The sequence below is a fragment of the Octopus bimaculoides genome, chromosome 15 (assembly GCF_046866305.1).
Source record: "Octopus bimaculoides isolate indiv1 chromosome 15, ASM4686630v1, whole genome shotgun sequence".
NCBI lineage: Eukaryota > Metazoa > Mollusca > Cephalopoda > Octopoda > Octopodidae > Octopus > Octopus bimaculoides.
In genome coordinates this window covers 40,058,082-40,083,081 of record NC_142942.1, presented here as the reverse complement: position 1 = coordinate 40,083,081, position 25,000 = coordinate 40,058,082, and the positions used below count along the sequence as shown (strand labels likewise).

The 25,000-nt window shown below is 33.9% G+C and overlaps 1 protein-coding gene across 2 annotated transcripts in view; it reads left to right on the top strand.

Moving 5' to 3' along the window:
* The window catches only part of LOC106873511 (epithelial cell-transforming sequence 2 oncogene-like), a 146,125-nt gene that overhangs the window by 64,679 nt on the left and 56,446 nt on the right, over positions 1-25,000 (top strand). For both annotated transcript variants that reach the window (XM_089363759.1, XM_089363758.1), the window contains 5 exons: positions 1,073-1,187; positions 4,391-4,500; positions 6,549-6,694; positions 9,569-9,637; positions 14,008-14,232. In XM_089363759.1, coding sequence (XP_089219885.1) covers positions 1,073-1,187; positions 4,391-4,500; positions 6,549-6,694; positions 9,569-9,637; positions 14,008-14,232 — 665 coding nt within the window. The remainder of the gene's footprint in view (positions 1-1,072; positions 1,188-4,390; positions 4,501-6,548; positions 6,695-9,568; positions 9,638-14,007; positions 14,233-25,000) is intronic.

Here is a 25,000-nt window from a genome sequence, read left to right as displayed (position 1 = left end):
ATCTATCTATCTATCTACTTAACTACCTACCTACCTACCTACCTACCTACCTACTTACCTACCTACCTACCTATTTACCACTATGTATCTATGAATAACTGGTAGAGTGGAAATGGAGCGAGATCGGGCTGTCATTGCCGAGTGTGGTCTAACGACCCACAATGATTGTTTTCGTTCTGTTTCCTTGTATGTTTCCACCGTCCTGTTTTTGTTCCCAATTTTAACCCTCCATAAATTCAAAATTATATTTTGGTATTTATGAGAGCAACTGTCTTCGAAGACTCATATTGTAGTTCAATGCTCGAAATGAGGAGTAGATAGACAGCCGTCAACTGATGAAAAGTCATTATTTGTGTTACTTGTCCTTTTCCATTTGTTTTTATCGTTGTTTGCGTATTGAAGTAATTTGTATTCGTGTTTCATGTTGTTTACTCTTGGTGACTTCCTGTACCCATATATATATATGTGTGTGTGTGTGTGTGTGTGTGTGTGTGTGTGTGTGTGTGTGTGTGTGTGTGTGTGTGGGTGTGTGTGTGTGTCTATATATGTAATGTGGCCTTTGAAATTTCTAGTTTTCTATTGTTGTATATACTTACTTTAAAGGAATCAAGTTTTCAATTTTTATTTTATTTGAAATCAATTTTATTTCACAACCTTTTAACCATTAAAATGTTTCTTTCATTTTACAGTCTCTACATATTCCTGGATATGAAATCCATATCGGAAAGATACGTTGTTGAATTATTATGATTTAGCAACTTATATAACAATGTTCAGTTTAAAAGGGGACTTTCAACAACGATACTTAACTTGCTATAAATAGTAGCCAAATCTCACTCTAGCCGGGATTAGTGTCTTAGTAAAGGAAAGACACACTGGTACAATTTGCTTCTGAGTCGGAGAAATCCGAAAAATCTGAAATGTAAGGCTTTTAATTATAGCGCTACTCGATCAATGCTGAAACATACATAAGCAATACCAATGCAAAATAAAGAGCCGCCACTGTCACACAACAAAAAATGTTTAAATCTGTGAATGGCTAAATTGAATCTGAGATAAATTTTTATTTCAGAAAGATGAACCGAAAGATGGAATTCGTGATGATAAACAGCAAAATGTTATTTCAAATTCCGGACGCAAGATTAACACGTCCACGGGCAATATTTGCGTAAATCACATAGATACAGGTAAATGCTTAACAAAAAAAAAGAATCCGTTTATATATCTATATACACACACAAACATACACATATATATATATATATATATATATATATATATATATATATATATATATATATGTATACACTCATACATACGTACATGCATACACATACATACATATATACATATATAATATGTATGTATGTATGTATGTATGTATGTATATATATATATATACATATACAAACCTTGTATCTATCTACAGTAGGTCATTCCATTAGTTTCTTTCGTTTTTGTAAAGAATCGTCATATTCTGTCTGTGGTCGAAACACATATCATTTACATATCATTCGCCTTGCATAAATGTATCTATCTATTTCTTAGTCTATTCAACCGGAGTCGCCTATGGTTTCCATACATTTGGGGCCGCCAAAGTATGTATTTGCCAATGTCTGGGGTCGATGAAATGGACTAGCTCTCTACCTATAATTGCTGACTTTGTCTCATAATCAAGGAGTATATTTAATAGTCAGCATTAAAATACTTAATTTCATGAGAGTGTGCTATGGTGGAAAGACTGATATTAGTCAATAAGTAATAAATTTATATTATTTCGCTGTATACAAGCAGCAGTTTTGCAGTCTTATGCACACACGTATACTCTCTCTCTCTCTCTCTCTCTCTCTCTCTCTCTCTCTCTCTCTCTCTCTCTCTCTCTCTCTCTCTCTCACACACACACACACACACACACACACACACGTATGTATTTTGAACGAAATAAGTGTTTCCTTGACTTTAGATGTTAATGAAATGAGGAGCCTGTGAAGCCTTTTCTACTACAGAAATTTCAAGCTTATAGATTTGTTTCGTTATAAATCTTGTATGTATATATATATATATATATATATATACATACATACATACATATATATATATATATATATATATATATATATATATATATATATATATATATATATATATATATATATATATATATATATATATATATATATATATATATATATATATATATATATATATATATATATATATATATATATATATATATATATATATATATATATATATATATATATATATATATATATATACAGAGAATGAGAGAGAGAGAGAGAGCGAGAGACAGATACATACATACATACATACATACATACATACATACGCATATGTGGGTTTGATTCTATGCATGTATGAATGTTTGTATATAACCACCTAGTAGAGAAATTCTAAACAACAGTTTTCTATGAACTATTATAAAACAAAATCTAACACTATAATTGCTATAGCTTCAGACGGCAAGTTTATGCTTAAGGTAAAACGGAAGCATACATGAGACTTAACGACTTATATGACATCGTCATTTATGATAGTGAACATTAATATTGCAAAATACAATCCGGGTGATAACCTTCATACGAGATGATTAACAATGTCCGCTAATTAATAATTAATATCTTCCTGGATACAATGTCAGATTATTGCTGACACTAGAATCTGCATGATCTGAGACGCATATAATGTTTTTGGTTATACAGAATTCGAGTACGTTTGATAAACTTGAAGACAGTTTATGAGAAACATGAACGCTACATACATATCATAAACATGTGGTTTAACCATTCAAACACCATCATTATCTTTACAAATCTTGCTGCATTTCACACACACAATTTTTGGTTTATAATTTGACCTACATTTGTTGGTGGAAATTTTCTTTTGAGAAATTTGTCTTGGGTGCCGAATAATACGGTATCTAATGAGACATACGGACATTACTAGGACTACACTGTTTACACCTGTAAATTATGGAACATCAACGTCCATTTTGTTATAATGGCTGGGAGAAAATACTTATGCTGTACATTTAGAAAGTATATCGTACATATCTCTATGTTATTGGAGAATTGCACTGTTGCCGCCAATCCATTGTGGAATATTCTCTTGATGTAAGAGGAGAGTTTCCTTCCGCGATATTTATCTTAGTTTGGCACAATAGTCTTGGGTCCCTTTTTCTATTTTCACAGTATCATCGTATGATATGTTTTCGTCAATGATTAAGTACTTGTAGCATACTTGCGTGGGACAGAAGAGATAATGTGACAGTTGATGCACAGGTTTTTGGTGTTGGGGATTGATTTTCCACGTTTAGCAATCGAATATGAACAATTCTTTCCGTCAAATTTAATTTCTATATCAGCTCCAAATGTTGTTGTTCATTCAAGCTGCTTTCCTTTCTTTTCTATTTTTGCATTGTTATCATAATCATACAGTTACCTTCTCCAGTGAAACCGACTCATAAGAGCTGCTTCCTTGGTTTCATGTGGTATATGTACCCCACCAAAATGGGATGCCGGTCAATTTTGTCAACTGAGTGGACTGGAGCTAAGTTAAATTATGTGTTTTACTTAAGAACACAACATGTCACCCAGTCCAGGAATCGAAACCACAATCTTATGAGCATAAGTCCGGCACCCTAACCACTAAACCACGCACCTGTATATAGGTCTTCAGGTTATCCAAAATGAAATTATGGGTTACATTAATATCTCCAGCAACTGCAGCCATTTGGTCTTTATAGCAGGAATAATAATGGATTTAATGCTAAAATAACGTATATATATATATATATATATATATATATATATATATATATATATATATATATATATATATATATATATATATATATATATATATATATATATATATATATATATATATATATATATATATATATATATATATATATATATATATATTAAATGGAACTTATAAAAGAAAAACTAAAAAAAGAAAGAAACGTTGAAATTGCTGAACATGAAATTCGGGATACTGAAAATTATATACCTTTTAATTATAAAGTATTAAATATTAAACATAATTTACATTTACATATTAACTTCCAATTTATAGCATCTCGGCGAATCAACAGATTTTTTTATTTACCTGCATGTGTATGCAGGTATGTGTGTGTGTGAGTGTGAATGCGTGTGTGTGTTTATAAATGTGTGTATTTATGTATATATATATATATATATATATATATATATATATATATATACATACACACACACAAACATATATGTATGTGCATGTATGTATCTAATGTAAGTGTTCGGGCACATGCACACGCATGTGTGTCTAGATGTGTTTGTGTGTGTGGGTGTATGACATTATGAATTAATGTAAATTCTCCTTTCAGATTCCAAATTATTTTTGAAAAATAACACAATGAAAACTGTGGAATCGAACTCTGCTTCTGGACATTTGCAAGTAAGCTCTATGCTCAGAAGAAAACATGTTTTACATGTGGTATGTTGGTAAAATTTGCTAATTATTTACATATTCTCTTTTTACGTGAATTTCCTCAGCGAATTCGTTCCATTTACTGGAAACAGTGGTGAGATCTTCCTTAAATCACTTTGCATTAAATATATTAAAAGTGAGAAAGAATTGTTGTATGATGTAGGTTGGATAAGCAAAAAAGACGGGATAATCAACGGTAGAGCAGCTTTAATTGGCTTAGCTTGGTATGGCTGTCCTTGGATTAAACAATTTGTGAAATAGTGACGCGAGTGGCATTGTAGTAAGAAATTGTACTCCCGATCATGGGACCGCGGGTTCAATTTCTGAACCGAGTAATGTATTGCATTCTTGAGCAAAACAACTCATCTCACGTTGCTCTGCGATTAATTCGTCTTATGTCGTATAATCCACCTTGTATCCATACAGTCAATGTCGATTTGGAGGAGTGGCGAGCTAATGTAAACCATAAACTCTTGATCAGTATAAACATCATCCGTGCAGGTTGTCCAGCTACAAATTACAGAACCCACATCTGCCGTCTACGACACGAGAGTACACGATATTTGTGAAGAATAACCTTAACAGGCAATTAATCCTCAAGGGTTATCATTCTACACCATTTCACATTCAATAAGAGAATAATTTCATTCAGTATTGAATAATTTCATTCAAAATGGAATACATCCATTGAAAATGGAATAATTCCTTCCAAAACGAGAATATTTCCATTCAAAATGGAATAATTCTATTCAAAATGAGAATATTAAAAATAAGAATAAAAAATATAGTAATTTTGTTTTTTAATTATTTATTTATCACTAATAATAAGCACACTTTTTGCGTTCTATTCAGTGTCGATTTATCCATATAGTTTATTTCTTTATTTCTTTATTCGTTGAAAAAAAAATATCACATATTATGTAATATGCTTTTTGGAAATAAATAAAGTAAATGATTCATCGCAGCAATCTCTCTATTATTACTGATACATAAATAATTAAAGCAAAAATAATGGTTTTTATTCTCATATCGAATATAAAATGGTATAAAGTTTGTTATATTGGCGTGTGTGTGTTGTAAGAAGCTTGCTTCCCAATCACATGGTTCCGAGTTCAGTCCCACTGTGTGGAACCTTGGACAAGTGTTTTCTATAGCCTTGGCCTGAACAAAGCCTTGTGAGGGGGTTTGGTATTCAGTAACTGGAGGAGATATGTATATATATATATGTGTGTGTGTGTGTACGTGTGTATGTGTTTTTAACTGTGTTTGTCCCCCACCGCTGTTTGACAACCGGCGTTGGTGTTTATTTACGTTCCCGTAACTTAGCAATTCGTCAAAATATACCGATAAAATAAGTACCAAGCTTACAAAATAATGGGGTTGTTTCATTTGACTACAAATTCTTCGAGGCAGTGCCCCAACACATATTAATGATCGAAACAAAAGATTAAAGATAAATATCTCTAATTATTCGTAGGACAGTCATACCCTTATTCCAAATTACTCACATTACAAGGCAGTCATACACTTATTCCAAGTTATTCACACAATAGGCTAGTCATACCCTTATTCCAAAATACATAAGAGGAGAGTTACAGCCTAACTCTTATTCAGACAGTGCAGTTGAAGAATTCAGTGGACGTATGTGACTTGAAAAATAAAATCTTACAAAGTTTGTCCAATAAATAATAGGTATTCTGTTGAAAATACAAGCAAAAATTACCTGTATAAGCAAACTGCCTCTGTTGATCCGTGGGTCACAGTTAAGTACTCTGTTGCATATGCTCTACTTTCTATGTATCAATTCGAACAGTCCTGACTTGGTCTTAACATTACAAGAACAACGAATCTATCTTCTTCACGAATTCTACGTTGTAATATTTTGAATCAATAGCTTCAACAGTTTTTATTAGCATTGCCACATTATCTCGTATAATGGGAAAAGATAGCAAATTCCAGACGCTGCACTTTAAACCATTTTAAACATAAAATATCACGGTAGTTAAATAGTTATAAGGTAAAATTGCAACTGGATTTCTACTTTTATTTTGCAGGCTGGTAAAATAGTTGCCCCTCCATCAGACAAGAGACGATATATAGCCTCAGAAATAATAAATTCAGAAATGGACTACGTGAGAATGCTTTCTGGTTTTAAAAACAAATATTTCAAGCCTTTAAAATCTGCACTAGAGTCGAACAGGTAATGATCTCATACTTATATAAATTATAGTTCCTACATTTATAAAAGTTGTGCTATTTATATATATATATATATATATATATATATATATAACTATTATACACACACAAACACGCATATACTGTATATACCAATATCTGTGTGTGCGTATACGTGGTTATTTATATATGTAACTTTGTGTATGTGTCTTTATGTATCTGCGCGCCTCCTGTCTGAATGCGTGTGTGTATGTGTGTGCAGGCAAGTAAACTCAGGTACAAAGAGTTTGGTCATAAATAGAGAACCAACTTCAGCAAAATGTAAATAATCCAAATGGATGTAATATTAGGCTATTTAGTATATCATGCGTTTAAAATCATTGTTATAAAGTATATTTGAGTACTTCCTGAAGCTAACAGGAATAACTTGCACACACACGTGCGCGCGGACCTGTAGGTATGTTATGTAAGTATGTATGTATGTATGCATGTATGTATTTATGTATGTATATATATATGTATGTATGAATGTATGTATGTATGCATATATGGGAGAATGTACGAAAAACAACAACAGACGAGGACAGGTGGTGTAAATAACAAAAGGATGTATTAGTATGACGCTCGGGAATATGGAAAGTCTTTGACGTTTCGAGCTACGCTCTTCAACAGAAAGAATACGGAGACAAGGAGAAAAACACTGAGAAAAAAAAATTGAATAGTGTTCAGTCAACTGTCAATCTTAATATGTATGCATATATATATGTATGTATGTATGTATGTATGTATGTATGTATGTATGTATGCATATACGTATGTATGTATGTATGTATGTATGTATGTATGTATGTTGAGTATGTATTAGAACATTTTGCTTAATATTTGCTGAAATTAAAACACCTAGAGAGAAATTTTCGAATAATGTTATGGCGGTAAACTGGCAGAATCTATATAGTGTCGGAAAAGAAACGGTTTTATTCCAGATCTTTATTTGTTCCAGACCTTTACGTCTGAGTTCAAATTCCAACATTGTTAACATTTCCTTTCGTCTCTCCGGAGGCGATAAAATAAAGTAGCAATAGCAGTAATATACTTGAGACAATAGCCTAAGCTAACACCTTTCCGACCAAATTTGTTGTCTGGAGCCAAATTTAGAAACAGTTTTCTAAATAACTTTCGTTCATTACAACTTTTCAACTCACTCTACTACATATGTGTAACTGCCTACATACTTTCTCTGAAGTCTTTTTATGTATGATTTACAAATCATTTAGTAAGGTATCTTTCGTTAATGGTCGTGTTAACTACAGCAATGCAGTAGCTGAGAGGATCACATGTGGAAATTCTACATTGTCAGACGAGTCCATGAAGAAGCCATCTCGTAGCCACCAGACTCCATAGAAAGTTCAGTCATATCTCTTTCAAATGGCGACATATTTTTCTTTAAAAAAAAGAGGAAGAGTTACATGTATGTATCTGAGATAAACACTTTTTGTATAAAAGACTGGATTGGCACGATTGGAATGAATTTGGCTATGTCTGCACAGTCATGGTTATCTTCAGGTTGAAAAGTAATGACAACACATTCTTTTCTCCGACTTAAGAATGGATTCTCGACGCAGGCATTACCTGTGCTAGAAATATCATGTAAATCTTTCTCAAAACCCACTGTACTCTGTGGTAAAATGAAGAGAATATTGTAGATTATGCTCTTATAGATACACATTGTTTGAAAAAAACTAAAGATGGCTACAACCTCCTTTGAATATAATACTGTTGTTTGAGAAGCGACTTGGGGATTCACCAAACATATAACAACACTTTCCGTTTACTATAAGCATTTCGTATTTTTCATACATCGCTAAAGCTATGAACGATAATCGAAAGTGAAATATTACTTTATCGCGAAAACATCCATGCCATAAACCCTAGTTTTTCAATTCCTCCGGGCGGAAATAAGGACTGAAATGAAACAGAATGATAGCGAAGAGATTTCTCCGTATTGAACTGAACTGAACTCTACTGTTAAATACACGCTTGGGACTTAATCGAACAGAACGGCTTTCACGAATGAATAAACCGACTAATAGCTGGCCATATAGCGTATCGTACATATATTCTTAACTCTTGTATTAGTAGTTTATGTATTCTCATACATTGTTTTCATCGTTCTTGTTGTTTCTCTTGATGTCTCTTCTTTTGATGCTGCTGTTGGTATTGATTCGTTTAATGTGGTGTACAAAGAGACGGTGATGAGATATAGGTTTGACATATGGCACGGCGTTAATCCAAATGGGTGCACCTAACTCGAAACTCGCCCTCTCTCTTTCTCTGTTTCCACTTACTCTAATATTCCCAGTGTATCTATTTGTTTCTTTCTTTCTATTTTCTGTCTATGTTTCTATAAGCATTCTACATACGTAGGCAGGTCTGTCGCCAGTCGATGTTGCATGCAAATGCTGTAAAGCAATAAAATATTATGAATAGTTGAACTGTCTATGCGATAAATAATTTACTAAACATTATCCATCTGCCTCTGTGTGTGTATATATACATACATACTTACATAAATACATATAGATATATGTTTGTGTAACAGTATGTGTGAGTACGTGTGTGTATTACGTTTTTATGTATTTACTGATGTATGTATCAATGAATGTATATCTATTTTTCCTATTGCATTTTTCTTAACATCTCTATGTAATAGATACATAGTGCTCTGATAGTTAAAGTATTGCTAAAATAATACAATCTAATATATACGCAAGAATACATTTACACAACCTAATGAAGTACGAATGTTAGTGAAATCGATGATTTTCGTCTCCAATTTAGTATTTTTCAAACTCAGATATATTCACACACATATGCATATATTTTCTATTGTTTCCAGGCCTATTATCAGTCAACAAAATGTGGAAATAATTTTCACTGATATACTGATCAACCTTAAATTACACAGGTAAGCTTCTAGTTACGATCTTCGCTACATTTTGGAACTAAGCACTTACGGATTATTTATATATATATCTGTATATTTTTTTGCTGTAAAAGAGTAACTGGAATTTCTTAATAATCTCTGTTGTAATCTTATATTTTTTTAATGGTAAATGACGTTCAGAAAGGCTCAAATATATCATTACACAAAATAATTCGCTTGATTGACTTAGTTATTGATTTCAAACATGAGCACATGGACAGAAATTTGTAAAGTTTTTTTGTTTCTGCTCCTCCAGAAACTTTAGTCTCAATGTTTGAATTTTTACATATTCGCTCTTCTCTGTGTGTGTGTGTGTGTGTGTGTGTGTGTGTGTGTGTGTGTGTGTGTGTGTGTGTGTGTGTGTAAGGTATAATTAAGGTTTAGATGTAAATTTAAAATATGAAATTTAAACTGCGGTTTGGGTATGTCCCTAGTATTATGCCGGCAAAGCACGTGCAGTGCTTATGGCTACCTTACCTCATCCCCGGTAATTGCACAATCGTCGCAAGATAGAATATAATGGAAACTTTATTTATAAATGAATTTTCTAGTATATTTTATCGTATATATATATCTACATACATATATACATACACACATACATACACACATACACACACACACACACACACACACACACACACACACACACACATATATATATATATATATATACACACACACACACACACACACACACACACACACACACACCCATATATATATATATATATATATATATATATATATATATATATATATATATATATATATATATATATATATATATATATATATATATATATATATATATATATATATATATATATATATATATATGAAATATAACGTGTCTTGAATGGCACAACAATGCAGAGTGGACTATAATAGCTGTTATAATAACTGTTTAATTATTCATAGTTTGATATTATATTTCGGAATATAAAAATTCCTTCACATATTGCTAGGAATTGATCGAATCATTGCTATAATCGATTTCCCAATGGTTACTGAATATTTTTTTTTTTCGGAAGCGTCTCTGCAGTAGTCTCACGAAGCCCTTTCCGGAATTCCTTATGAGAAGTGCATAAGGGCAGCTATGTCTCAATTACATGTGTGTTGGCATATCCGTGGCGCTGCTTTTAAGTTACGTATTATACGTGCAGTTTTAAAACATTTTAATTTAATTTTATTCTTTTTTATATAATACATCAGCACGTTACCAGAAATGAACTTACACGCATCCAGATGCAGCAAAATAATATATTGATTGCTAATTTCCAGCCTGTTGTTAATTTGGAGCCCTAGTCTGTCTATGAGGATAGCTTCCTTAATGCTTAAGCTTCCCAAATCTCTGTCATTGGCCTCAATTGTGACTGTTATGCTTTTGTCGGTGTTCCGCCATATGTCTAGATGTTTTCTGAAGGAGGATGCTCACGTATAATACATAACTTAAAAGTATCACTGCGGGTATGACAACAAACGCGAGCGAGCTTGAGTCATGGCCTCACGCACTTCTGATGAGGAATTCCGGAAGGAGCTTCGTGGGACCATTACAGAGACGCTTCCGAAGAAAAGAAAATTCAGTAACCGTTAGAAATTAGATTATAGCAGTGACTCGATCAATTCCTAGCAATATCTGAAGAAAGAATTTTTATATTCCGAAATATTATACCAGATTTTGAATAATTAAATTATAACAGTTATTATAGTCCATTCTGCATTTTCGTGCCATTCAAGACACGTTATATTTCACAAACAATACACAATGCTTCCAGCGAACTACAATAATCTCATATATGTATATATATATATATATATATATATATATATATATATATATATATATATATCCGTTTTCAATCTTTTTTATTAGTTTTCCTATATAAATAAATGTGTGTGTAGGTGGGGGTTATGTTTGTTTAGTGAAGGTCAATTTAACCACAGACGGATCAAGACTTCGTAACGTGTCGTTAGTTTACAATTTATACGCAACCAATTGACTCAATCTTAAATGCATTTCTCTGCACATCTGGGGATAGATTTCATGAGCTGATAAGTTTCACTTCTTTATGCAGTTGAAACGCTAAAGAAGTAAAGATTATTATCACATTAGCTTGCTAAGTTATCTAAAGCTATCTTTGTTAAATAAAATCAAAAGCTAAAGAGATTGCCATTAACCTGTCACTTGAATGTAGAATTGGCTTCACTGTCTCCCTCAAATTACATTCTACTGTTTCAAAATATGAAGTACAGATTGAATAATGTACCCATTGATATAATATTCTCAATTAAGATGTGATCATCACTATAATGCCTTAAGTCAAAAGTCTGTTTCCTCACAATTAACTTAGTGTTAAGCTTCAACTAAATTCATTCGTACAGTGAGTATAGGTTATAAATGAATGACAGCTTGTAATTTTACTTTATTCTAGAAACGTTAGGGGATGACTATTGACCAATCGTTTCACCCCGGTACATCGAATAAGAACAATTACACATCGCGTATTTTGTATTCTCGTTTCCACTTCCCCCCCCCCCCAAAAAAAAAAATGATAAACATTATATTGCGTTCGGTGATTTTCAACCAGATGATCATTGGTTCTCTGCATTTTTGACAACTGAAGAGCAAAATATATATATATATATATATATATATATATATATATATATATATATATATATATATATATATATATATATATATATATATATATATATAGGACTGTTACTATAAGTAAAGCCACAGGCTTTACCTATAAAGTCAATCAGAGGTGAAATCGGCTTTCAAAGACTTTTTGGCATCAACGCCAACACGTTTTTATTAACGAGACATAAATGACTTCGTTGATCGATGGCAAAGATGCATAGATGTTCACGGCTCATACTTTGACTAATCAAAACATTTGTATTGTTAATTTTTACAGAATAAAATTATGTGTCTGAAATTGGCCATAATTTTTGGAATAATCTAAAGGCACTGAGGTGGAAGAATCGTTAGCACGCCGGGCGAAATAGCAGTATTTCGTTTGTCTTTCCATTCTGAAATGCTTGGCGGAATTTCGTCTGTCTTTACGTTTCGAAGCGGCCGCGCGTGCTCGGGCGGGACGCCAACGACGACGACGACGAGGAGGAGTTGAAAAGCAGCAGGCCCGCCTTTCACTGCACTTGGCGTCCTCATCTCTATCTCCCGTCCGCTGCCGCGGCCCACCGCTGCACGAAATCGGCCCCTCTTGCTTCGACCTGCAGCAGCCCGGTGTGCGGTAGTCGGATCGTAAACCGTTTTGCTCGGCAAACTCTTTCTTTCATCCTTTCGGAGTCGATAAATTAAGTACCACTTGCGTACTGGGGTCGATCTAATCGACTGGCCCCCTCCCCGCGAAATTTCGGGCCTTGTGCCTAGAGGAGTAAAAAAGATTGTTTTCAAAACAATCTAAATAATTTCTTGATAATGTTCGTGTTACCCTGTAGCTCACCCTCTCCATCAAGTCAACGTTGCCTGAACAAGAGCTCGATATACCATGCTTCAGATGTCGAAGTGATTGCTGAGCAACGTGCGATGAAGTGTTTTTCGCATGAACACCACGCACAACCCGGTTTAGGAATTGAAATCATGATCACTAAAGTGACACCCTAACAACACACACGCACATGCACACAGCCTCACACGCACATGAACACACGCAGGTACATGCACACGCACACATACATATCTATCTATATATATGTGTGTGTTATTTCTTTACTACCCACAAGGGGCTACACACAGAGGGGACAAACAAGGACAGACACACGGATGAAGTCGATTATACCGACCCCGGTGCGTAACTGGTACTTATTTTATCGACCCCGAAAGGATGAAAGGCAAAGTCGACCTCGGCGGAATTTGAACTCAGAACGTAGCGGCAGACGAAATACCGCTAAGCATTTCGCCCGGCGTGCTAACGTTTCTGCCAGCTCGCCTATATATATATATATATGTGTGTGTGTGTGTGTGTGTGTGTGTGTGTGTGTGTGTGTGTGTGTGTGTATGTACATATACATACATACACGTATGTGTGTGACGAGTTTTCCAATTGTTTTGCGTCTTTAACGTTTGCTTCATGTTTAATGATGACTGGAAATTATGCCAGAAGACAATTATCAGAATGTGTAGTTAATTAGCTCCACGTGCTTTGAAATATGCCTCTATAACCATACAACTATGTATGAAGGCGAATAATTTCCTTACCGTTGTAGTTGTTGTTGTTATTGTTGCTGTTGTTGTGATGTTGGTGGTGGTTGGCATTACATGTCTTGTTGCTGCAGTTCTTAATGCAGTTTTTCATACTTTTTTGTCTGCCTTGCAACAGGAAACTCTGTGATGATTTGAAGAAACGATATTCAGAATGGGAAGGAATGTCTACCTGCTTCGGTGATATTTTCGTCATATTCTGTCAAAATTTAGGAACCTACGTAAATTTGGTGAACAACCATGAAGCGATCCTGCGATGTATTGAGCGTTGTAGAGAGCATATGCCGATCTTTCGTGCATTTCTATTACGAAACGAACGTAAACCAGAAGCCAAGATGTTGACGTGAGTTTGTTTTATGTATGTATGTATGTATGTTTGTAGTATTATCTATCTATCTATCTATCTATCTATCTATCTATCTATCTATCTATCTATATATATATATATATATATATATATATATATATATATATATATATCTGTCTATCTATCTATCTATCTATTTATCTATCTATCTATCTATCTATCTATCTATCTATCTATCTATCTATCTATCTATTTACAGTTTACCTATTTCACGTGCGTTCCATTGTATTGTATTGTAACATCGCCTAGGGTATATTGCAATATATACTTCTTAGGTAAACAGTTTTCATTAGATCTTTATTTTACAGTGCAGTTCATATTTATAGCTTAACACGATTCTCGTTATGTTTCTATCTAAGAATAGTGGGATGCTAGAATAGTTAGTGTACATCAAAATGCCTAGCAGCATTTCTTGAATTCAAATCACACGATCAACTTTATCTTTCATTCTTCCAGGCTCAATGAGATAGAAACCATCAAGTACTGGGGTCGATTATATCGACTAATACTTCTCAACAAATTTCTGGCCTTGTGCCTATGTTATAAAATTATCTACTATCTCATTTGTTTACAATCTTTTTTTTACATTATACTACGGTAAGAATAATGTAAAAAAATGTATGTTACGGTGGCACGTTGGATTGAGATTAAATAAACTATTTAAACATTCAACATTTGGAAAATATATATAAAGTATTGTTTGCCTTGATTTATTAATCATGTTTGTGTGTAACAATATCATGAGTAACAAGTTTTGTAAGAAAATCAAGCATTAATATAATTTTATATTAATTTGAAAGGAAATACATTAATTATATTTATTATAGTGTATAGCTTCGATTTCTTTCCTTGATTTATCAGTCGTAGAAATAATAAAATTGCTGTGTGTATAAAATGTCATAAATAAATTATAAAAGTATTCGGCTCACCGTTTGGAAAAATTGATTTAGGTTTTCATTTATCTTTTCATTTGATCAAGATTAATTTAATCTCGCATGTAACCTACACATAACTAAATGTTTTGCTTGAGAAAAAAAAGGCACCTATTCACCTATTGGAAATTTTTCAATATCATTAGCTCAAATTACGTAATACGTAGTCTGATCAATAAGTATCCGGACTGTTGCCATAGTAACGAAGCTATAGCACGCAGAGTGAAACCGCTTGGAACAGATTGACCTTGAACTCTGCTGTACATGTACACTATGTTTTAACGTTCTAGCCCTCTTCCACTATTTATAGCAATGCTTGGAAATAACGTGTGTAACGTGTGATCGTTGCATTGAATATGGCGGAGAAAGATAAACAGAGAATAAGTTTGATGATACCTGCTCAGAGTCTTACGCAAAGTTTTGAAACAGTTTTTATTGTTCTCGTCACAATCAAGGAAATTTTGTGCAACTGAAATCCGAGTGTTCTTTTGGTCAGCTGAAAGCAGTTTTGGCACAAATTTGACAGACATGCGTATCATACCCAAATCTTCAGTGATAATGGACTGAACTAATCCGTAACGAATCTGCACATCCTCTGGTAACTCACGGATGGTGAGTCGACGATTTTCCTCCCACAGCTGCACGAACATATGCGATGTTTTTCTCAGTTCTGCTGGCTGCGGCTCTCCCAGAGCGTTCGTTACTATCGACATTTTTTCGGTCGTCTTGTAAAAACCCGAACCACTCGTACACTTGTGTGTGACTCATACACTCCTCTCCATACACATTCTGCAACTTTGTGTAGGCCTCTCAGCAGGTGTCACCACGACAACCTTTTTTCTGTTATGGTCAATGCGACGGTCATAAGTTACACACGTTATTTCCAAGCACTGCTGTAAGCAGGAGAAGTGAGCTAGAACATTAACACTTAGTGTGCATGCACAGCAGAGGTCAAAAGTCAATCTGTGCCCCGTGGTTTCACTTTGTATGCTTTAGGTTCGTTACTCTGGCAACAGCCCGAATACTTATTGATCAGGCCTCGTAAGTAAAATATTTTCACGCACACAAGAAATCTTAGAAATCCGGCATATATGTATGAAACTTGTTTCGCTGGCGACGTCAAATAAAACCAAAACTTGTCCGAAGTTGCACTATAGCTACTAGAGTTCAGTTCGATTCCCATTTAATTTTCAATCACTTTGAATTTCTTAATTCTCTCCTTTGTCCCCGATTGAGAAGAATTGTCAGTAACGCTAATGATTTTCTGCAAATTACGGGATGACTTTCGGTTGATTAAAACTGTTATGGGTGTGTGTGTGTGTGCGTGTGTGTATGTGTGTGTGTGTGTGTGTGTGTGAGTGCGTGTGCGTATGAATCTAAGGTCACTGTGCTCAATCATGCATTGAAAGAAGGAATCTGAACTATAAATGGTTAATAACTTCTTTCTACCAATCTCATTGTCTATCGTTATCTACATCCATACTCTCTCTCTCTCCCTCTCTCACGCACACACACGCACACACTCACAGATACACACATTTTTTGGAGTGTTTTATTTTCTGTTAATGTATCAAAAGGAACTAAAATTAATTGCCAATGGGAATTGTGTCTGCTTTGGGAATGAGTAGTAAAGTGTGTTTTAATTGAATGAATTGATGTAACTAATGTAGTTAAAACTGATTATTATCAAAAAAGAGGATCTATTACATTTTTTACGATATTGTTTGTTTATTGCAAGAGAGCCTCTGCATGTAACATTGCTGAGAGGCCTCCCTATACTGAGTGTTGCATACCCTTCATAGCAGGAGGGTCCTATGTCTTTGGAAGCCCGGGGTAATTGCCCTCTTCAACCCACTATAAATCCAGCCCTGTATGTGTGTATATATATATATTTATATATATTTTATACTGTGAAACTTAATTTAATTTTAATTTTTAATAAATTGATTTTAATTGAATTATTAGCTGTAATTTGGGATTTTATCCCTAATATTATACACACACACACACACACACACACACACACACACACACACACACATATATATATATATATATATATATATATATATATATATATATATATATATGGGAGATTATACAAAAAATAACAACAGACGAGGACAGGTGGTGTAAATAACAAAAGTATATATTAGTATGACGCTCGGGAATACGGAAAGTCTTTGACGTTACATATATATATATATAGGTAAATTGAAAATTAGAGGTAATACTTGACAATTGTAAGCACCTGTGTATTCCAGCTAGTGGTTGCGGTGAAGGAATAAATTGTAAATCCAAAAAATAACAACAAAACTACAAATGATTCCGCGGTACACGTGTTTCAAGCTCTACATGTGTATAATATAATATAACATAATATAATATAACATATAGCTTTACATTGTAGATTATACACATATTATATTATGTTATATTATATTATACACATGTAGAGCTTGAAACACGTGTACCGCGGAATCCTTTGTAGTTTTGTTGTTATTTTTTTTCTTTTGGATTTACAATTTATATATATATATATATATATATATATATATATATATATATATATATATGACCGTTGACTGAACACTATTCAATTTTTTTTCTCCGTGTTTTTCTCCTTGTCTCCGTATTCTTTCTGTTGAAGAGCGTAGCTCGAAACGTCAAAGACTTTCCGTATTCCTGAGCGTCATACTAATATATACTTTTGTTATTTACACCACCTGTCCTCGTCTGTTGTTATTTTTTGTATATTCTCCCATATATACATATATATATATATATATATATATATATATATATATATATATATATATATATATATATATATGTATGTATGTATGTATATATGTGTGTGTGTGTGTTTGTGTGGTTGAGAGTGTGTATGAGTACACACACATAGAATATATATGGATGTGTGCCTGTGGGTGCATCCATATGCATATTTTTTGCATTCATATACACTCCCACGTACACACATTTACAGTAGGCCGTAAAGAAAATGCCTAACAGTATTTTAATTGAAAATTTTTAAGAGGTAACCTTTACTGCTGAACACATTGTGTATTATCTAATACACATCTAAGTATGTTATTACTGATATTGATATAATGAGATAACGACTGCATACTGAAGTTTCGCAGCACAGTTCCTTACGTATGACAGAGCGGAAATTTACCTCACAAATTTCATCAAATTTATACTCACTCACATTTTCTTCTTTTTCTTTTCTTCTTATCATTAATAAGTATGTTGTTATAGTGTCACATAATGTGAAATCATATTAAGAGTGGCTAAGGCGGCGAGCTGGCGCAACCGTTTGCGCGCCAAGCAAAATGCTTAGTTGCATTTCGTCCGTCTTTACGTTCTCGTTTAAAATATCACCGAAATTGACTTTGCCTTGTCACATTTCGGGGTCGATAACATAAGTAATTGATCAATGTAATTGACTAGCCCCTCACCTCCCTCAGAATTTCAGGCCCTTGCCTACAGTGTAAAGAATTATAGTGTCAAATGACTTGTCACGTGAGTGTAATTAAATGGTTTTTCAATCATACGCTATTTATCACATCACTGGGTTTATTGTTTGCCTTATTAGTAGAGTATAAATGATAGCCCCTTTACATAGTATTCATGCTATTGTTGTTCAATTCTTTCAAGTGTCTTTCCTGTTTGTTTTGCGCCAGTGTCAAGATACTGAGTTTCCATGCAAATCATATGGAATGGCACGTTCCAAGTGTTTCGTTTTATCTATTGTTTGATATGTACCCATACACAATCATCAACAAATGAACGCCTGTGTGCACACAGAGTTGGATAGGTATTTCGTGAGTGTGAAAGTACGCATACACATTAGTAAAAGTATACGTGTACGCAGGTAGGAAGAAAAGAACGTATGGTGGGAGGCATGATACCTAGGTAGATAGTAGTAACTGACCATCACATTTGATGGGCTGTCATAAGCCCATCAAAGGTAATGAAAGCGTCGATCCAAGACACTCATGCCCCTCCTCCACCAGCATATGTTTTTCATGGGAGCGGACGTGGCTGAGAAAACCGATACGAGATAGATAGATCCTGTGGCATTAAGGCCATCGAAAGTGGCTCCGAACAACAGATGCAGGCGGTTGATGACGACTTCTCCTTTTCCTTCATGCAGTCTCTTGCGTTCGGTTTCAAAGCACTCTATTCCAGCATGGCGCAAGGGCCTCAATGCGTTCTGATTAACAGCCAAGGGCTTTAGCTGATTGGGTGGGACACCGCATAAAATGATTGACCGCCTGAGATGATCGTGCAAACGAAGGTTTGGACGTCCATGGGGCTTACTCCCAGTCTCGATCTCTTTGAAGAGTAGCATCTTTGGGAGTCGATTAACTGGCATCCGAATCATACTGGCCGACCTAACGGAGAAAATGACACATGTACAAGAAAAACAAAAGGATCCTAATAAAAACGAAAACAACTCAAAGCCTTCTATCAAACCAACTGAAAGCGAAAGTACAGGAGCAACAAATTTATGTATAGAAATACACAAGCATTCACGCACGCGCAATGACGTATGTCTCTGAGAGAGAGGTTATTGGCAGAATCCACCACCGTCCATTAAATTACAACAATATCAGGTTTAATACACGGTTTTATATCAAGTCTGTTGTGAAATACAAGAACGAAATATGTTTGTGTACGTCTGTGGAGTATGCAGGTATCTATGAGTGTAGGCATATATATACATATATTTATATGTATGTGTATATGTGTGTGTGTATACATATATATGTATGTACCTATATATATATATATATATATATATATATATATATATATATATATATATATATATACATATTCTCACGTATATGTCATCAAGAAAGTATAGTTGATATATATAATATATAACACTGTTCACATTTACATTTCAAATGAAGAGCGGTGAAGATCAGTCACATTTCAACAGAATGCTATTGGTTTCCGGCCTGAGAGAGATTCTAATGTCAACATAATAAAGGTCATTTTTCTGGTGACCTATAAATATCACTTCACATCTCAGGTGAGATTGTTGTGTAATGGCTAAGTGGTTAGCATCCAGCATGTAGATTTCCATTTTCAAACTAACTGTACACGTTTTCGTTATGTATTGGATCAGAACAGTTTATTTTGCATACTTTACTATGCCTTGTGTCTACAGTTGAAAGGATTATTATTATTAAAGGATACAATATATAAGCGCAATACATACATACATAAATACATACATACATGCATACATACATGCATGCATACATACATGCATGCATACATACATGCATGCATACATACATGCATATATACATACATATATACATACATACGTACATACATATATATATATATATTTATATATATATATATATATATATATATATATATATATATATATATATATATATATATATATATATATAAATATATATATATATATGTATGTACGTATGTATGTATATATGTATGTATATATGCATGTATGTATGCATGCATGTATGTATGCATGCATGTATGTATGCATGCATGTATGTATGCATGTATGTATGTATTTATGTATGTATGTATTGCGCTTATGTATTGCACATTTGTAATATGTCTTTTTTTCTACATTTTTTCGTGCAGCTGAAGATTGCTCTTCATATTGCATTTAAGGTAATGCTCACATTACTTAAATAAATTGAAGTAGCATGAAACGTGCGTACTGCAATCACTTTTGAAATCCGTGTTGCTTATTATTTGATTTTAATCACCCATCCTTTTGGGATGTGAAATTCGGGTGCCTTCGCATAAGTACCATATTCAAGCCTTGAATCTATATCTAAACTGTATATATATATATATATATATATATATATATATATATATATATATATATATATATATAGCAATTAGAAATTGGAGGATAATATGCTGTACCCAACGACTTGCTGACAGTGTATCCCGTTGAATTAATTAACTTAATTTGTAACTAAAGTGACAAAAAACTACAAAGTACAAGTGTTTATGACAAACCATGTTATATTGACAACCGGGTTTACAAATAAAAGTACATATATGTATAATTAGCAGACCATCTTTACTTAACAATCAGGAATATGGATATATGGTAATATGTAATGAGCTCTTTTCAGTAAACTTATAAAACTACCGCCTCCTCAAAAGCTAAATATAATGAGTTAGCTTACATGAATAGCATTATGAGCAGACATTTAATAACTGCATCCATGCTAGGGCGAAGTCATTATTGTCAATTCTATTTGGCCGGTATATATGATAAAGTGCAATGTGTAGTAAATAGCTTATGTTTGTATAAAGTTAAGAACTTATGTTTGTCATAAAGTTCAAGGATTAGCAGCGGAGGCAGGAAGAGCTGACGCGCTATACATGTACCACAGAAATGTTGCTCTCATGTTGGCACTTTGATGGTTATATGCTAGGATCTTCAACTGCTAGAAATATCAATGTAACTCATAATGTTTTTCGTAGACTACCTGAAGATTTATGCTAAAAGTGTTAACAAAACCAAAAAACAACTCGAATTAACAACATTTTCAGTTGATATAGGCATGGAATTTGGCCAAAAGAAATGTTTCTTTTTGGTTGTAGTATGAGGAAAGTCACTCCCCCAAACTCCAAAAAATTAGTATCAACGGTCTCTCTATATCCCTCATTCCACACTAAGAATGTTACAAGCACCTAGGCATAGACGAAAATGTATCATATGATGGCACCGTGAATAAAGATAGTGTGACCCCAAAATAGTACAAAGGGACTTAGGAAATATAGCAGTCGGACTCTCCTCATACCATAACCCCAAATGCATTTGCAGCACCAGTGGTGATCCGAATATATGAGGTACTTGATTGGTCTGTAGAGGAAATCCACTCCATAGATATCAAAATCCGCAAAATCCTGACAACAACTGGGAACTTCCACAGAAACAGTGATGTTGACAGGCTCTACCTAAGAAGAAATGAAAGCGATAGAGGCATGAGATTAGTGCAGACGGCCTTCGAATGTTGTATGGTATCACTCACGCAGCACCTGTTAAACAACAGCAGCAAACATTAATATATAAATGCAGTGCTGAAAAGAGAAGTGAGCAACATCGTACGAGTTGGAAGTGAGCTCCTCTTGTAACACTCTCTTCCTGATGATCTATACAGCCCGAAAAGAGCTGGGCACCCTTACATCAGAGAAGACCTGGATGGAAAGCACTCAGCATACCAAAAAAGAAAATGACTATGCATATGGTTGCCCGGAAGCTTGAAGAAGACAGTAGAATTGACATGAATCGTAACCTCTCTTGGACAGAAGATCACTACATCAAATCACACTTTGAGGGCAATGCGTTTGCAATCCAGGAACAGGAGATTGCCACACAGTACGTGGTCAACAAGAGAGACAGTGTCGCTCTTGTAATACCAAGGTGTAACCGCATGTGTAGGCTATGTCATGTTGCTATGGAAGTCACTACGCATGTGATTAGCAGCTGTCCCAAAATGTCGTCACGGTACTACGTCCCTATGAGGCACGATGCCATTTACAATGCGGTCCGCGAAAATTTACTATGCCATCCGCGAAAATGACTATCCTGAAATAAACTTTCAAAAGCCCTCTGTTATGGAATACATTCATGAGCACCAGTTCAAGGAATACTTGTGGAATATTCATATCAAAACGTGTCAAATTTAAACATAACAGGGAGGATATTGTTGTTTGGGACAAAGGGGCAATGGTATGTATCATCATAGAGGTCAGGTACCCTGCAGATATAAAGACCACTTGAAACGAAAGAAAAAGAGGATACCTATGGACAACTGATTCGAAACCTCAGGCTTCTATATCCAGACTATGAATTCATATTCATACCAATAATAATTGGAGTACTAGCTTTTGTTAGTAAATGCTTAAACGAGAATCTGCATAAACTGGGATTTTCAGAAAGAGAAATCGACCGGCTAATTCATACATGACAAGTGGAACAGTAAAAATATCCAAGACTTTTCTCAAGTTCCCAATGTGAATTTGTCTGTGTTAACTACATTCCAAAGATGGAGCCTTGTATCTTTGTTGGAAGCCGACTACCTCTTCAGCGGAAGATTTATAATTGTTAAAAAATAGAAGAGACATACATACGTAATAAATTGCTCGTCATAAAAGGTACTGAGGCTAAAGATCGATTTAGGTTATTTAATAATGCTTATGAATAAATACATTCTAGCTGTGGCCATCTCTTTTCTATCCTTCTTAAGACTTGACTTACATTTCTTGCACATTGTCTGACCATGCGAATGTTTGAGGCAGACTCAGGTTTCACATCTGAAATCATATTTCATTTATTTCATAATATAACAAGATTTATCAAGGGAGAGAACTGTAAATATAAAAAAGAAACGTGCTATAAGAGTAGCCTACCTTGCAGATAATTTTTTTATTACGGTTTTCATCGTTTGAAATATTTCACTACAGTTTTATATTGTTGGAAATTAGTTGTCACTAATACGAGGAAGTCGTTTATATCATTAACGTTGACATTTTAGATGTTAACGTTTGAAATATTAAAGTGAAATAAATTTGTGATTTAAATTAATAATTTTAATTTTTTCCAAATCTTACAATCATTCTGTTGCATCTGAGGAGAGTCATTTTCTCTTTGTGCCTTATAATTTAACACACTTACCGGTAAAATTTCCACTACTTTCTTATTTCTATTTTCTTAAAATTTTCGTTGCGTCTTGCGACGTTTTCAATAGTCAAGACTATTGAAAAGGTTGTAAGACTATCGAAAAGGCTGTAAGACGTAACGAAAATTTTAGGAAAATAAAAATAAGAAATAAGTGGAAATTTTACCGGTGAGTGCGTTAAATTATAAGGTACAAAAAGAAAATGACTCTCCTCAGACACAACAGAATATGCTTCAACACACGAACTCACATAAAAAATCTTGCAAACCAAATCCAAAAACGTAATATTAAATCATTCATTTATTTTAACCGCACCATTAAGTTTATTTTGTGTTTGTTTTTTAATTTATTTTTACTAGGATGTTTAGATGATTGAACAGAGTATAGGCTTTCTGCAATTAGAATATATCATGAAGACGTGAAACTTCTCAGTATATATTTAATACGTTGCATACGCTGATAGTTATAGATTTTAAAAAATCCACTTACAGTACCTTCCTTATAACAATCAAAATGTTTTTAATTTAGAACTTTTTCCGGAGATTTACTAGGCGCAAATTAGTGTGCTGCAGAATTGTATGTATTCTAATAGCAAAAGATCCTGCATCATGATTTAAATTTTTTTCGGTTACTAAGTCACGGTTAGAAATCATTATCACCTTCCTCGAAATACATAAGTTTGATAGGTCTCTGTATATTTAATGCTAAAATATTGCTCTCTCTTCACTGTTTATGGTATAATATATTAGTTTCAAATTTTTGCACAAAGCCAACAATTTCGCCCCCAGTGCTCAGCTGGTGCTTATTTTCCCGACTCCAAAAAGATAAAAGGCATACCTCACGCTAAGAATTTTGCCGACATACTAATGATTCTGCCAGTTCGTCACCTTAATCGTATTATATATTAAATAACAGGAACAACTAAGGTGACTATCTGTCGTACGTATCTCTGCTGGAACAAGCAACCAAATTTTCCATAAAGAACGGCCTACCGAATTAGAAATTGAAACTACAGTAAATAAAACCTTCAACAACCCAACCTGTAACGAGACCCAAGACTCACTGGAAACTTATTAAAACTTCCCAAAAATAATATTCCAT